General features: G+C 29.6%; 1 protein-coding gene across 1 annotated transcript in view; it reads right to left on the bottom strand.

The window, feature by feature from the left end:
- Positions 1-14,279, bottom strand: part of LOC106689191 (spire type actin nucleation factor) — a gene marked incomplete at its 3' end in the record, with an annotated part of 233,316 nt that extends 219,037 nt beyond the window's left edge. Inside the window, 2 exon segments of the mRNA XM_067051884.1 lie at positions 10,034-10,074; positions 14,213-14,279. Of these exon segments, the coding sequence (XP_066907985.1) occupies positions 10,034-10,074; positions 14,213-14,279 (108 nt within the window).
- Positions 14,280-17,646: the final 3,367 nt, after the last annotated feature.

Here is a 17,646-nt window from a genome sequence, read left to right as displayed (position 1 = left end):
ATTTTCTTATTAATAATAATTAAAATCAAAATAGTAATTGGTAGATCCGGATATATAATTAAAAGTCCTATATAACAAGAAGATAGTCATATTTTGTATTCATCAAATTATTAAGCAAGACATTCAAAATGATATAAATATATTTGAGAAATTTAGTTGTTTTTATTAATTTATTCTTACAGTGGAAAGGTACACTAAGAGGAAAAATAAACAAGCCTCATACTCTAGTCTCCCACAAGACTTTTTTTTTATCCATTCCTAGTCATTTCTGACATACAGAGGGAGGAAGTTATCTACAGTTGTGATTTCCAAACTACAGAAGTGTACCCCAATCTTATACCAGGGATGCCGAAATTAAATGTTATCAATTACAATTACGTCAAAGAACCCCAGATCTATAGGGTGCTACCCTATCCTAACCCCTTTGGGAGGTCGACTTTTCAATCCGAGGAACGAAACCAGAAATAAAAGTTGAACCCACAAGCTGGATTCTAACCAGTGCCGCTCAGTCTCAAGCAAGTTAAAGTTGGCACTTTAACTCGCTCGGCTACAAACAACTATCAAAGGCTTAAAACTATAGTCTATTCCTACTATAGCAAACAATGATGCTAAAGTATCATTAGCCAGAAGAAATCGATTGGAAAGTACTCCTCCATGAACCCACACGTCCTTCACCGAGCACAGACCTAGTGGCATGGCCAGTAGCGCAATTTTTAATCCGGAAAACAAATCGATTGTCGGCTAAATCGAACTGCAATCGAATATTCGGCTGCGTACGTGAGTAGGAATGTCCTTCCTTACCAAGGTTTCACCTTCGATGACCGTGTGCCGGCCCGTTCCAAGGGTGACCCCACACGTACCGTTCATCATCAAGATGCCTCTGTATCTTAACGGTTTAGTATTTCGGATAGTCTTCAACTTCATTCCGTTACACACATTGTTATGCGGATATTATGCTGCCGTAAAAGTTAAAATATGTTTCTAAGAAAAAAAAAATAAAGAAGCAGACAAAGCTCAATTCTGATAAAAGTTACATCATTGTTTTACGAATGCTAAAAGCCAGGAATAGAGTGAGAGAAAACATTAAACCTTATCTACAACAGCAAATCAATTCACTTACAAATTTTCAACCCTTCCATTCAATTAGAAGGACGGCAGAAAACGTAAAAAAAAAAACATGGTAGGGCGGAATACACCACTACTTTTACCGCATAGTTCTGCCAATAATACAATCCTATTTACTGAATTTCTTCACTTGATCTAATAGGGTCCGCTGGAGTCATCCAAATGTAGAGAAATACACGTAGATAATGATATTTCATAAATCTTACTAGAAATGAAACTGATATCAAATTTCATCCCATTCGATGATCATCAACACTGTCCTAAAGTCTACAATTTTAGTGGTCAATACGATAGAAATCAATCATATAATAAGTCAAATATTCAAAACTTAATTCTTAGTCCCTCAAACAGTAGTAGGTAATGGCTAACGTATTCATGTTTCCCAAATAAAGCTCTCATTAGAACTACTAGTATACAATCACAATCATGCAGACTACTCATAAATATTAATGGGACATCTCACTAGAATAGTTTAAACGTTTTTTAAAAAAGGAAAGCATTAAAAAAAAAATTGTGATTATGTTTTTATATAACCTAATCTGATTATTCCAATAATAATCTATGTACTTAATTCATAACAGAAACCGTTTCAATTATTATGCACCATCCAACTATACTATCCTAGAAGACTGAATAAAAATGGACATGTACCGATAAACATCGCTAAAAAACTAAATCATTGCAGTACTCAATAAACTTTCATCTTCTTAAAATGTTACACTTTTCCTAAAAATAAAAAAGTCACCTAGTCAAATATCATGGAGACTACTAGAACAACACATCGAACAGGAATAAAAGTTTTAATAGATAACTAAAATTATATTTTAAAAACCGATTTAGTCTACTGAATACTAAGAACTATTAATTATGTAAACCACAGAAGAAAAATTATTAGCCTATGTTTTGTCTAACGATATGAATTAATAGTAATTATAACTTGAAAATGTATCCAATATTGGTGAATATATATATATAATACTGATTTTATTTGTTATACTTAGTTTCATATTTAAATGGTAGATAAGTATGCGACGATAATGTTTTATAATTATTTATAATTACCAAATGCAGTATGTGACTATATAAGAGTTGATAAAATATAATGAAATGTGCACACGCCAAACTCCCACAAAAAGTAAGCCGAAGAACAGGTGGAAAGGAACAGGTGAGGCCCGTTACGTGGTCCAGCCAGATCTGACTCCATTCATAAAATATAATGTGGTGCTAAACAACATTCCACGTGGAACTCCGTTATATTCCGTAACGTTGCAACTTCAAATTTGGACGGAACGTTAACATTACCTATTCCTGCATGTAGATACACGTATGTCAATATTTATAAATTATTATAGAAGTAACTAACAGTTGTGTGATAATTGCAAATATTTTTTAATAAGATGATGATTCGTCATAATTTTCAAACATATTACAAAATTTAACATTTTTCTACTTGTTTAAGTTTAAATTTAATCTTTCCTAACCTGTCTCTTCTACCTTTTGTTTATCGAAATTCCAGAGAGTTCTGCAGTATCTTTGTTTATAAAGTTTATTGTAAATTAGACATTCAGTAAAAATAATAATGTAAAACCAATGCAGTGTTGTTTTTCTTATGCTTTTTTTTTCTGATTCTTGTTTTTCTTATATCTAAAATGCACGAAATTTAACCTGAAACCATTATCTTTCTGAAAAATTATAAAAAGGTAAGAATACGCATGAAAATTAGGGATAGAGAAACAATGTGGGTAAGTTTATATTTATTTAGAATTCAAGGAGGAAAAAAAAGTTAAAGAAGTTTAATTATCTTATTTTTCTAACTCTAATAACCCATCTCCAATTAATTATAATAGCATAAATGCCTTAGAATTGCACTTCATGAGTCATTAAGTGAGACGGAGCACTTAAAATAATAAGTCAAAATAATTTCGTATTACATATTCAAATAATATTTATAATGAAAACATTTAGATAGGACCTTGTTTTAGCCCATCCTTGATCTTGATCCCATATGCAAATATTTGCGTGCTGTTTCCTATCAATTTGCATAAGATCACCACCAGCAGAATCAAGATTACCAAAGGCAATAATCCAAGAAATAGTCAAAATTAAAACATAGAATAAATTAAACAAATGATTATATATATATATATTAGTTTACAGGTATATTTATGGTTAAATTTTTTGAGGTCAAACAAATTATGTTATATTAACATTTTTACTCAGAACTCATGAAAACATACATAGATGAATATTAGCCAGTTTTAATTGACACATCAACCAAAAGTAAATAAGATAAATATATAAATTAAATTTTTATTTTGAAATAATCAGGGAATGAATCAACAATAACAAATAAAAAACTTCAAAACGTCAGGAGTGGTTTCGTCATGTTATAAGAAGTTGATTATGTAAAATATAATATACTGTGTTTATAACAAAGAAAAAATTTTGATTAGAAATTATTTCAAAAGCAATATTTAAAATAATTTATAGCAATATTTCATTTAAAAATAAATTAAAATCTTGGATCATTTATATCCACTCATAAATATGGGTACAATTTTGTTTTGAGTATTGAACATTTTTTTCAATAGACTGCTTAGATTGATTCATACTTATAGTACAAGAGCCCAAGAGGAGAAAAAAGGCAGTTATCTCACCCCAATTTTTGATTACTTTAATGAAAACTATGTATAATTACTAGTCAAAATTGATGAGTCTGCCAAGTACAGGTAGGGAGAATAAAAAAGGCGGCTGTTTCACAGCAATAAAAAAAAACTTTTTTTTTTTGGAGCTCTATATCTTAAAAAGTAGGAACAACACAAGAAAACCTAAGAGAACGTCATTTGAAGAAGAGTAAATTTTCTAAAATATGAGGCCTGATAAAATTATTTACGTTAAATAGCTTTCGAGATATAGTTTTTTAAAAAGCAACATTTCACAAAAATGTTGTATGGGACGTAATGAAAGATCAGTAGTTAGTGAATTTATTTTGAAAAATTAATATCTCAAAAACTATTTGACGTAAAGATGTCTATTAGCGCTCAAATTAAAGCTAGTTTAATGAGCTTTAATGTAGTATATGATGTTTATCTTCGTAGGAGTAATAATTTTCATGAAATTTTCTAAAATAAATTGATTTATAGTTGTTCGGACAAATTTTCATTTGCCAAATTTATATTGATATGTGAATATCATAAATACTAATACCCCTATAAAGATAAGTGCAATAAACTACTTTATAGTAAGTTAAATTTCCTTTGTTTTGAGTGTTGGAAGACATATGTGCGTCTTATGGATCTAGAGATGTATTTTTTCAAGTATCCAACATTTTATACGAACAACTAGAAATTAGCATTTTGTGAGTTTATTTTGTCAAATATCATAAAAACTACTACTCCTACAAAGATAAACATTATTAACTATTTTGTAGTAACTTTAGCTAGCTTTGATTTGAGCGCTGGCAGACATCTGTACGTCCAATGGTTCTGAAATGATATTTTTCATAATCAAACTTATAGCCCGAACAAGTATAAATCAATTTATTTTAGCAAATATTATGAAAACTACTATTCCTACGAAGGTAAAGGTCATAAACTTCTTTATAGTCCATTCAAAATGCTTTTATTTGAGTGCTAATAGACATCTGTACGTCACACAGTTCCTGAGATATAGATTTTTCAAAATAAATTAACTAACCACTAATCTTTCAGTAGATTTTTAAGAAATTTTTCTTTTTAAAAAGCTATATCTCGAGAACTATTGGGCGTAAATAGCTCTTTTAGGGCTAATATTTCATCAAATTTATTCTTCTTTAAATAATGTTCTCTTAGATTTTCTAGTGGTGTTGGTAGTTTTTATGATATAGAGCTCCGAATGAAAAATTAATGTTGTTTTTTTAAAGTTTTGAAAAATCCGCCATTTTTTATTCCTCCTAGTGATAGTGATATCTTGGTAATGGCAACTTTTTTTTAAATTTAAAAGCAGTTTTTAAGACCTAAAGGTACGGAAATAACTGCATTTATAATTCTTTAGTAAAACTTGAAGAAAAATAATTCTTAACTTTCTTGCCGAAAAATTAATTTCACTGTGTTAACCACAAAGCTGTGCCCAACTCAGTTTTTTTTTAATAATCGTAATAATTTAATACGAATAAGTGGGACACACGGATTATTATTAAAGTGGAAAAAATATAAAGCACTGTAACTCGTACAACGCGAAATTCACTATACAATTAATGATTATTCCTTTATTGCACATTCATAAAAAAAAATCACTAAGGTAATTTATAACTTTATGTTAGATGTTAATTTTTTAGTCTAACGAAAAGCAATCACATAATATTTTGATATAAATATTTTTTTTATGTTTACACCTTATAGTGCAATTAATTTGTTTTTCCTTTTAATTTTAATTATACTAAAATGATTTAAAAGGAAGTCTAATATAGAAAGATACATTTATTTTAAAATCCATATACTTCTTAAAACAATTGAGCGAAATATGACTTTGAAATAGGAATAACTAAGGATAATCCGTATAAACTCAGGAACAACGAACAAAAGGAAACAAAGAGGAATAAAATTACTTAAATTTATTCAAGCAGAGAATAGCCCAATTTTATAAACAATGTAACCAACTCTTATCTGTTTATGATTCAAACAATAAATTTCCTAATTTATTGTACAACGTTATTTAAAACAGTTATAACGGTACTTTCAGCCAGAACGGAGTATAAAAGCAATTTCTCTTTTACTCGTGCATTGGACCAATGTACACCAAGAAAGAGGAGGCAATAAACCTGCTAGGATTTAAACAACACAGAGTTGGGGCTGGTCTAGAAAGTTAAGGATATAGCAAATAAACTTAACAAACGGTTAGTTGCGTCTTAATTTAATTCGCCATCGAAGCAGAAATAGAATGGTCCCAACATCGTGTACAATGTTCTAATTACTATTTACAACCCTTACAGCACTAAACGTTAGTCTGCTACATAAATTTCTAAGGCCCACTACAACAGGAAGAACATTTTCTCCTGCTATTTAAATAAATATATTACAATGGCCTAATATTATAAATATTTCCAATAGAACTTTTGGATATTAGCTTATAAAATAATTAAAAACAAAGACATGATTAACATTTATTTATAGTACACCAGAGTTTAAAAAGAAAAAGCATACAAAACCGGAAAATGGAAAACCTATTCATTATTAACCTCATTAATTATACATGTTTGGGCAAGGAAAGCTGAAGTTTTTAACAGAAATCAAATTCGTCTGATATTTAATTTTATTTTTCCCAAGCCATATTGGTGCGTTGGGTTGCCACGTTGGGAAAAAAGGTTTGAGAGCAGCTTCTTTTTCAGCATTGGTAATGTATTTGAAGAGGTGGCTGAGGAAATTTGATCTTTTGGAAAAGGGTAGTAGTTTGTGTCAGCAGGTTTGCTGAGTCAGTTGAATTACTTGTCTTCAGTCTAGACTGAGTCTGTTCATGTGGGTTGCCATCTTTGTGGCCATTAAGTCAGTGTCAGAGTCCTGAATAGTGGATTTGTACAATACCGGTTGGCTATAAAAACATTTGGTATTTCGAGTGTCGTGTGTTAGTGGTCCGTCTTTGCTCTTATTTTATTTATTTGCTGATATTTTTTTTTTCGTACAGTTCATTAAAATAAAAATTATTAAAATTATTGGCGCGACAGACCGTGGAGGTCCAACGCCTCGCGCGATGTACTAAGGAAATACATACGCGCGTTTCATGACAGGGTTTTTATAGGGTGGGTTCGTCACTCTCACGCCTATTTTTGTGAGTGCCACCTATTGGGCCCGTTGGCCACACAAATCCCTAGGGGGAGGTTTGAAAATATCCGGGTTAGGGCCGGAGACTCGAACACACAACCCTTGAGTTGGCAAACAGACGTGTTACCACACTGCTACCCTCACCCCCAAAATAAATGATCACTTCATGCATATATAGTATATATAAAAATTATTATTAACAACAATGGATTTCCATTAAGTATAAAGAAAATCATAACCTCGCGTAATGCACTTAAAACGCACTCCTAACAGAAGAAATAAATTAATCATTCGTTATCATCTTGCTTTTTTTAGGACCTTTTATAATTTAATTGTATAAAAAAAAATAAAAATAAAGAGATTATAAAAGTATACAATCAAGAGGGTTTGGAAAGTACCCACTGCCCTTGATACAGAACGAGTAACGAGCTGCCGAACCGAAAAAAATAAACTAGAGAATAAACAAAAAGACAAAACAAGCCCGTTAGACAGGCCGGAACAAAGACGTAATGAAATAGGTGCTCCTTAGCCTCACTAGGTCAACGAAAGTATGACCTTGCTCCCTGCCTCAGGTGGATCCTCAGGAATACTAAATGGATTCTTAACAGTTTGGTAACAATGGATGAGGAATCTTCTTTAATTCAATGTTTATTGATATCCATCCATCACATAAACACCACTAATTTTCAATATATACATATATATTTTTTTAACTAATTTCTTATCACCTCAGTAGAAGTTTAGTAAAGACAACGAAACGGCGTTTTATTATTTTACACAAACTCTTATCGGTATCAAATTTTCATATTTTTTTTCTTTATATTTTCGGTTGATTTTTCTTTGTTTTGTTTCTAAATTTTGGCATTTGAAACCGATATTATCTTGGATATCTCTGATTTATTTCCTCATGCGTTCGATAGACGGGCTTGGGAATCATCGTGAAGATTGTGTAAATGTTGTGAATAATTGTAGAAATGTGGTCAATATTTTTATTTTTATATAATAAAAATAATAATGTGAACTGCAAAATCCAATAAAGTTTTTGCTCAAGACCTCAACAACCAGGTTTTTCCCAACTTTAGGGTAGGGTACCCACTATATAGTCTGGGTATGCCCTAGAAAGGCTCCCGAACAAAATTTAGACTCATGATTACAGACAAATAACCTAATCAATATTCAATAAATAATTAATCAAAATACATAATATGCGACAACCGGATTCGAACCTGTGTTCTAGGAGTTAGAGACACGTCTACACCGCTTCCTATTTTATTGTTATATTAGTTCGAAATTTTACTTTTAAATATTTAGTTTTATCCTTATTTACCTTCGTACATATTTTGATTCTGTTTCTTATTTTTATTTATCTATTTGTTATGTATATAATTTTTTTCTTGGATTATAATTTTGGAATTAATGTACCCAGATATCACTTATTGCCCAAGACTTGCTGATTTTTACACGTATCAATACATAAAATAAATAATAATATAATAAAAAATCGGTATTGTAAGTCTTTTAAACCAAAGTTGTGCAATTATCAATAATTAATTCATATTTTTACAATTCAATCAGTTCTAAAACAAAAATTTAGTTCAGGTACAAGAAGATAGTAGAAAAACTCATCTTGATCACTTTCACCACAAAATAAATTAAATATCTTAATGAAAGATTAGGGATGGAGGTTATTGTTCCTTTCAGGAAAAATAACTGTTGAGTAAGATGAAATAAATTATCGAAAAAAATTCACGAAAATAAAAAAGTTTAAAAAAAATTATTTATAGGGATATTTTAATTTTTGTAATTGACCTATAATTCGTTGTACAACATTTCTTACATCGCCCTTAATAACAGAAAATTTTCAGTCAATGAAATATAGGAAAAACAGAGACTTTATGGATATATTTATTTATTATATTATAGTATGATAACTAATATATTATTATACTAATATAGTATAATATTTATATATTATATTATTGTAAGATAACTAATTTTCTTAGTACAAGATTCTTTTCCTAGGCTCGGTGCGAGTCTAAGGGTCTTGAATCCCATGATTTGTTATTAGTGGCAGACAGCAATACAAGTCGAGTCTCAAATTTTTAAGAAATAAATAAGGTGTTATAAATCATGTTAATGTGTGTGCTAAATAAACAAATCTGATTTAACATAAATAAAACTTCAATTCATTCTGGATGATGAATATAAAAATATCAACTTTTCATCATTCATTTAGAAGGTTTTATTGTTGTAAAATATGAGAAAATAAATAGAATACAGTTATTGAGGACATTTCCATTATCTAGGACAACTGATGCCAAACTTTTTAAAAGAATTAAATTAATTCTCATAATTTTTAGTATTATTAGCAAGAGATTTTTTCATTTCATATTTATAACCATACTATAATTTATCACGCTTTGTTTATAAAGAAATCAAATAAATTTACTAACAAATCTTCAAACAGATATTGATAGATATTCTAAATATTTTTAAAAAATGGAGTTACGCTACTTTCAAAAATGACACAATGTTCTTTCAGATTATTTAATGGACGTAGAAAAGAGATGAGTAATAAGAATTGACAAATTAAACTCAAGTGCGAGAAATTAATGTTTCATAATCAATAGACCTCAATAAACATTTAATTGGCAAATATTTCAAGTCAATTATAACAAAGATATAAAATAAACATTAAAGCAAATTCATCAATAAAAATTCAGTATGAATAATACGACAGGTAATTGATAGTATTATCTCTCTAAAATCTACCACTTATTTATTCAATGCTAGGGCCATTGTGAAGTGCTCACTAAACCCACATAAACCCACTGATTGCAAATCATTCTTCAAGGATAGCTACACTCCCGTGGAGCTTAGGTATGAGCAAACCACAAAAATATATTAGGAGTGTCCTATATAAATCGTTATGAACAATAAAATAAAAAAAATATGATACGATATAAATGATGTTTTTTAAATTATTCAAAAAGTATATAAATATATACGTGTAACATAGCGTGCCATAAATAGATCTCACAACAATATCATTAGACATTAATTTTGTTTAATACTTAATTTTTTTAAATAATTAGAATAATTAAATATCTTACTGATTGTTCTGTAACCGCATCCGGAGGGTCCTCGTCATCATCTGTAACAATAGCAATTACACATCATTAGGCAATATAAATAATTATTTTAAAAAAAAGAAGAATAATTTTTAAAAAAAATATTATGTAGTTAAAAAAATTGTTTTAATAATCAAACTAACAAAAAAAAATTTTTTGGTGCAGTGCGCACATCACAACTAATACTTACCCCATAACTTTGAATAGAAATTAAAATAAAACTCGCTTGCTTTAGAACAGAAATTTTTTATATAATTCACTGTGGTAATACTTTCCCGTTATAATTTTCCAAATGAGCAGACATAATGACTAATTCCAATTTCCACAGGGTTCAGAAAAGTACATTTAATAATATATCTCGTTGCAAAATTTTCACATTTCTCAGTTGCTAAAGTATGATAGAAATACAAAAATGAAAATGTTTACTATAATTTACATGTACAATCTGCTCTTAACCATTTATTCAAAGCTATATTGTTATACAATTAATATTAAAAATACATGTTATCATCCTGGAATGATTAAAGCCTAAAGGCTCAAATACAGGTTAATTGAAATTTAAAAAATCATTATTTAATCAGTATAGTGACAAGCAAACTTCATCAAGAGGGAAAAGTGCGCATGCGCCAGCACAAATAAACTCACGTTAGAATGTACCTTTTATTTATTTTACAACTTTTTATGTTAAATATTATTATTTCTAAAATCTTTAGGCTAACACAAACACAAACGGACTTTTTTTTTTTGAGAATTGGTTACTTAGACTCATGGTACCTCAAAACGCCTATTTCTGTCAACAAGTGGGAATTCAAAATTTTTCGTAATCGTAATACTTAACAATAGTTAAGTGGAAGTAATATAACATATATTTTGACACACATGATCTATAAAATTATAATTTTCACAAAATAACGATTATTTATTCAACAAATACTGATAAAGATATTGGTATGACGATTTCAGTTGTGAAACCTATTACATTCGTTTTTTTCTCATATTTAATTAACTATACATTTAAAATATTTTAAGTAAATCAAGTTGCATAGTGTCAAATGATTTAAAAAACTTAGGCCACATTGAAATTGATGTCACAAACTTTCATTTATAGAGGAGTACCGATTTGTTTTTTTCGTTGTTGGTTTTGAAACTGATTGAAAGGCAATTTACAGATAATAGATATGACATAATAATTTACATATGATAGATATAATATAACCTACTATCTGGAAATTATTTGCGCGTTAAATATAATATGGTGTTGACATATTATATTTATAAACCATTACCTATGTGCAAGTCTATGTTAGTATAAATTAAAAACAATTTTTTTTTTACACATATTTTCGCATTTTCTCTGTATATTTATTTTTAATGTTTTGTTAATTCTTACAATTTTCGTATCTTGTTTTTCATTTAACCCAGCAAAATGGAAGAGAAACGTTAGTTAACAATAAATAGTTTTCTTTTCCTATTTTGATACCTTTATTAACCGCCTCTCTATCTTTTTACGGTTTATTTTTTATTTTAAAACCCTATAACATTTGTAAGAATGTTCTTTCATTTGCATAATGACCATATAAAATTATAATTTTTGAAATATCAACCCGAAGAAACTTCTAAAATACCGAAAATTAGTAAAGCTAAAGTACAACAACATGGACGGTGAAAGAGGTGTTTTATTCCAAGAACTCCATTATGGAAACTACTTAGCTGGATTAGAGTTGGCGTTGTTCTCCATAAGAATCCTGGAGGATATAGGGACTCCGGAACATAAAGTGCAACTAGACGCGCCAACCACCGCAGAGCAAATAGACAACACGACCCTAATAGCATTAGCATACAATGCAAACTACTTTCCCAAGGGTCAGTCAGTCCGGAAAAGTATTTTCTAGAAAGTGCTGATGGGTCTGAACCTCTTGTAATTCGACTAGGACTTTGGTAACCATAACTTAAATTAGTGTTTTATACGTCAAATTAATTATAGTGACAATACTTAAGCCATTACCTAGAAAAAACTTGGAACAAAACGACAGCCAGAGTGTAAACAATGCATGAGTTGTGGGATAATATAAAATCTACATTATCTTTTTTTCCCCAAAAAATCTTAGCCTCAATATTGAACGAAAATTTAAATTTCATACATTATTTGTGTTCAACAAATTAAATCGTGTATTACCTTCTTTAAGTATGAATAGGAATCTGGTCGAAAACAAGAGTATTTTCGTCAGATTAATAACATTATCAAACAATGATTTGTTCAGTAGTTAAGTGTAATTCAAAGGCAATTAATGTAATAAATTTTAGGCGATTAAGAAGCCTTTTTACTTCAATTTTTTATTTTGATCAATAATGAACGATTCAGTAAGTAACAACGTATGGCGTTTTTAATTTAAAAAATTAACAAAATTTCTATTGGAAATTACGCAAAAATGGCCTATAAATAACCTTTTAAGGATTTTGATGAAAAAAAAAATAATAAGGAAAAGAAAAATACAAGATAAAATAACAAGTGAAAAAAAAATTAGCGCCTGATGACGGACGAACAGTTCGAAACGTCGAAAGTATTTGTACCAATTTTAAATCAATAAAATAAATACAAATAAAGAATTGAATTTATAAGGCTACTTGATTGCCCTGAATGAACAAAGCCGAAAAAAATCTGATAATTTATTCGAATACAATTTTCAATTTACAGATGTAACACAATAATTCTTCATGTTTTAGTGAGGTGTCATTGAACCATCCACACATTCTTTAATTAAATAAGAATTACAAGTTTTATATAATTTGGAATAGTTACAAGATTTTCAAGTTTTCGTATGCAAAACAGCGCATAAATTAAAATTCCCTGTCTGATGCCGTGATGCACGCTAGCTCAAGAAATCCAACCCAAATCGTTTAAGTTCGTGAACTGCTGGAACCCACCAATTTTTGTGTCAGGTATTTGCAATTAATATTAAAGTTTTTGTTAATAATTAATAGATTTCAAGAATGTCTATTTTTATTGATAATATTGAAAGTGGAAATAGTTTCTAAGAATCAATAAATTCTGTTACAAACTCGAAAAATTATGCCAAAAGCCCCCAAAATTAGAGACGTTATATTGCTAAAAAAAACAGCGCTCTACTGTGAGATAAAATGAGTCTTGCATGTATTTAAATGCAATTAATCTATTTATTTATTATTCAGGACAAAAATATGTTTCATATGAAGATAAGAGAAAGTAAAATTTGACAATTAACATGGCCATGGAAATGGGAAAATCCTTAATTATTAAATTCTTTCATATGTTATATGTATCCATTGATTATTAATAATATGGTTATTTAAAAAAACAAAATTAAAAATTTATACAAATTTAAGCCTTAAATAAAAGAAAGAAATTTTCAGGCTTTAATTGAAATTAAAAAGCTTATACTTTTATGTTACCTTCAAACCTTATATTTTAGGGCTTTCATGATGCGGCAATGATGAATATAAACTATTTTCCTGCCAATAATAGAACAGTTTAACAAATTATCAAGAAACTGTGGCAAAGCTATCGGGAGAGATCGGTCGGTCGCGAATTGTTCCGATTCGAACCCAGGTCTCTTTTTTTCCATTTTCTTAATTCAGCAATTTATTAAATTCATACATCCTCTAAATATGTAATTTCAGTTTCGCACGACATTTCGTCAAGGCTGTTCACACACAGATAATTTTGCGGAACAAGTAACCAAGTCCTAAATAACTTTAGATATGAGTAGGGGGGCCTGAAAACATGTATTTTCATTGAAATCTGGAATTCAAAATTTTTCACTATTGAAATACTACTTATACAGTAATATTATTGCATATTTCACATATACGTACGTCAAAGTAAAAAAATCATGTAAAATATATTTCTAACTTGCAAAACAAGTCAATAGAGGCAGTTCTTGGATTGTAATGTGTCTAAATAAGTATTTTTGACGCTCGAAGTGTAACTCCAATAGGATCAAATATTGACGAATTTTACAAACCTGCGGGAATGTTGCATAAAACAAAACCTACGTTATGCAAGGTAAATAAAGAGTGACAACTTCCCGTAGACATAAATATCGGGGATCGGATGCAGGTAGGGCTTATCAAGAATCATATATTCAGAGTAGATGGCTTTAATAAGGTACAGTGGTCAGGTACTTGGAGCCTGTTCTAACTGGGACGAAAGTTCAACCGGCCCGTTCTTTGGGAATAACTTGCCTTCCATTGCGAGTTTAGCGGTCGGTGAGTACTTCTTGTAATTATGTCATTAGCGTTATTAATTGAAAAATATATATCTTATCAATCAAAAATAAAAGGAAACGGAGAGACCAAACTCTGAAGCACCGAAAATAAAAATGATCATAAGCTACTCAGCAATATTAATTAAAGCCTGGTCAAATCAATGATGAAATAAAAAAAAAAAAAAAATCATGTTTATATGGATATTTTATAGAATAGAGTAACTATAGAATAACTATGGTGACAAAAACTTTTATCAGACTGGCGAAACGGAAAACCATACTGAGCATACGCCTACACAGTCAAACTCATACTAGAACATGACTTCTTTCACAATTCTCCATCACCATCTAAGACTTTCTATAAATCATTCGACATTCAATATTATTTTTTCTAAAATTATCAAATCCCTTCATAGTTATTATTCATCAATCTTTTCATTACTATTAAAAATATGGGGCCCTACAGAGTAAATTATTAAATTAAATTTTAAATTATGTAACAAATTATTGTCAGAACAACTTTGCATAACCGAATTAAGCAATACACAAATTAAAAGAATTTTTATTTAACATTGAAAAGTGATAAATTTAAAAAAAAAAAAAAATCCAAATTTTACTAAAAATATTTTTCTTGATTTCTTACCCAAAGGAAACCAAGATTTATTTTTTCAACGTTTATTATTTGTTTTAATACATCAGTCAACATCGACATCAGTGATAAGCTTCTCAATCTTGACGTCATTCTGTACAGGGAATATGTGTATTTTTTTTTTAATGTTAACTATGTATAAAAATTTAATTTTTTGTTAATTAATTTACTTTATCTAAATTTGTTTTCTATAAATTAAGTTAAGAATTGTGATTATGATGCTACTTCCAAAAAATAAATCATTTTTTAGAGACCAGACAGATAAGAATATAAATTAATTTCTATATATACAACCAAGACACAGAATTAATTGACAGTTTCGTTACTGGGCATGAGGAAAAATAATTCTGATAGTTCTAAAACGAGTAAAATAAGATGTGAAATTATTTTAACTTGTGATAATCTAGTTCCAAAACTCGTTAATAAAAAAAATGAAAGAGAATTTTGGCTAATTTTGGATTTTAATTATTCATATACGCACACAAATAAATAAATAATTTTTACAACCGTTTTAATATCCATCGAGCTGACAGAAGATTTTGCTCGTGAATCATTGGATTCTGAGTTTTTATAGTATTTTTTACGGGGCACATTCAATTGCTAGTACCGCTATTCTATTGGTACTCACGTGCGGTTAAATAGGACATACCAAATAAAAGACTAACCCCTTTCAGTGCTCAGCCTTTCTCTTACCCGATCCGGAAGTTGGGGGTGGCGCACGATTCAGGGGCATATACAGAACTACCTCCATATCTAGATGCTCGCGGCGAGCCGAGGAATATTCCAATTGGAATGCTACGTACAACGGACTAGAGTATACAGGTACTGCCCTTGAACCTGACAGGCTCATGTGAGCTTCGACCTACTTATATCACTCATCTGGCCGGTTTAGGGATCCCTTGCATCAATGTGGGTGAATCATAGCAGGATATAGTAACATTCCTCATTAATATGATGAGAAGAATGCAGATGATATGCAGGTACCAGATTTTAAAAATGCAGCAAAACTTGCAGAAAAAGTTAGATATGCAGAGAATTATCTCAATGATGCAGTTATTTAAGATGTAACAATAATTAATATATATATAAATAATCCTTACAATCTAAAATCCTGAAAGCTTCTAATTATATAACAAATAAAATTAACTATAATGCCTTGATTTCATTAAGGGTGCTAATTTATCCCCCAAAACCATAAATTTGCATACACAAGACTAATTTTTAAATCTACTTCCCTATTCCGAATGATTCTTCAAGGATTGAAAATAATTCCTTGTGACCTATCAAATAAATGTAAAGGTACTTCTTCAAATGGATACTTTTTGCATAAGTCCCTGAAATTTGGTGTATATTTATTTTATACAGCTGCAAATCACAATAGACATAAAAAGAAATTTTTAAGTACTCACTTGTTTTTACATCGCCTTTTAAGGTATTTAAATACATCTACTTCAATTACTAACATGTAAGTTTTTAAAAAATATCAAGGGATTGAATATGAAGAACTTGCATACAAATCGAAGGTTAATTTTTTCATTGAAAAGAAATTTAGGAAGCACGATCTGCTTGTGGGTTTATATGGTTATGAATGACTTATTAATAATGAGTTTTTTACAACGAAGTTGCGTAATAATGTGTCGGACAGTTAGTTAAGTGGAATTTCAATAAAAATAAACTAAAAAAACTATTGCTGCTTAAACGCCTCTGTTCACCAAGCTACGTCTAAACATCTAGCACAATCCTTCCACTTATGTTTCCACATGAACCGCAGACCTCCAACCGTCGGTACAGAGCTCATTACCTTGAATGAAAATATTATTTTTCTTTACAAAAATTCCAACTTATTAATCTAAACTGTTATTTTTTAGACCAAAACCTAAATTTTTCAATGCCGTCGCATGGTAATATCGACCTAATCCACAGGAAGTTCCTTGAGCTTGATTGCTAATTGGAATTTGTTTAGCATAGCTCATACTTCCTCTCTATGGCCTTTAGATAGTGCAATCCAATCAGCAATATAGACAGTTAATCAAGACACTTTAATTGTATTAAATGATTGGTAGTATTCATTCAAGGCGATCTCGTCGTTGAGCGGACCATTATCGACTGACCTCTGTACTTCAATGTTCAATTAGTGGATAGTCCTAGTATACATATACAAACATGTCGAGAACTTAATTCACAGTAGTGTTAAGTACATTTCCCCTAATTTTGGGAAAAATGCAATTAAAGGTACTCTCTTACAGGAAAATTACTAACTTACTAACTTTTTCATTAATATTTTTGACTAAGCATATTTAGATTTCATACCTAACTCAGTTCATATGAAATTAATTATTACTTTACAATACTCATAAATATCATTTGTACAATAAAAACATTTTCAATGGAAATATACACTGAGGGAGAAATATAGCCCTAGGAATAATCAAATAATTAAAATTAAGTTTAATAAAAAAAAAAATTCTGTGCTTAGACAATACATAATTCACACCACGTACTTAATTTTCTAACTAATTAAAGTACTCATGCATTAGTAGTTTGTTGACAGACATTAATCTGTCGCATTAACTTCTACCTGATTCATAATCATGAAATTAAAAATCTATTTTACCAATGATGTCATACAACATAATAGAAGACGATAGCACAACAGCAATGAAATACATAATACTACTCAATTGAAGGAAAATAGTCCAGAT

This window comes from Halyomorpha halys, unplaced genomic scaffold, assembly GCF_000696795.3.
Source record: "Halyomorpha halys isolate HHAL.00 unplaced genomic scaffold, Hhal_1.1 Scaffold1295.1, whole genome shotgun sequence".
NCBI classification, from domain to species: Eukaryota; Metazoa; Arthropoda; class Insecta; order Hemiptera; family Pentatomidae; genus Halyomorpha; species Halyomorpha halys.
Note: the sequence above shows the minus strand (reverse complement) of the source record. Positions and strands in the feature narration are given on the sequence as shown.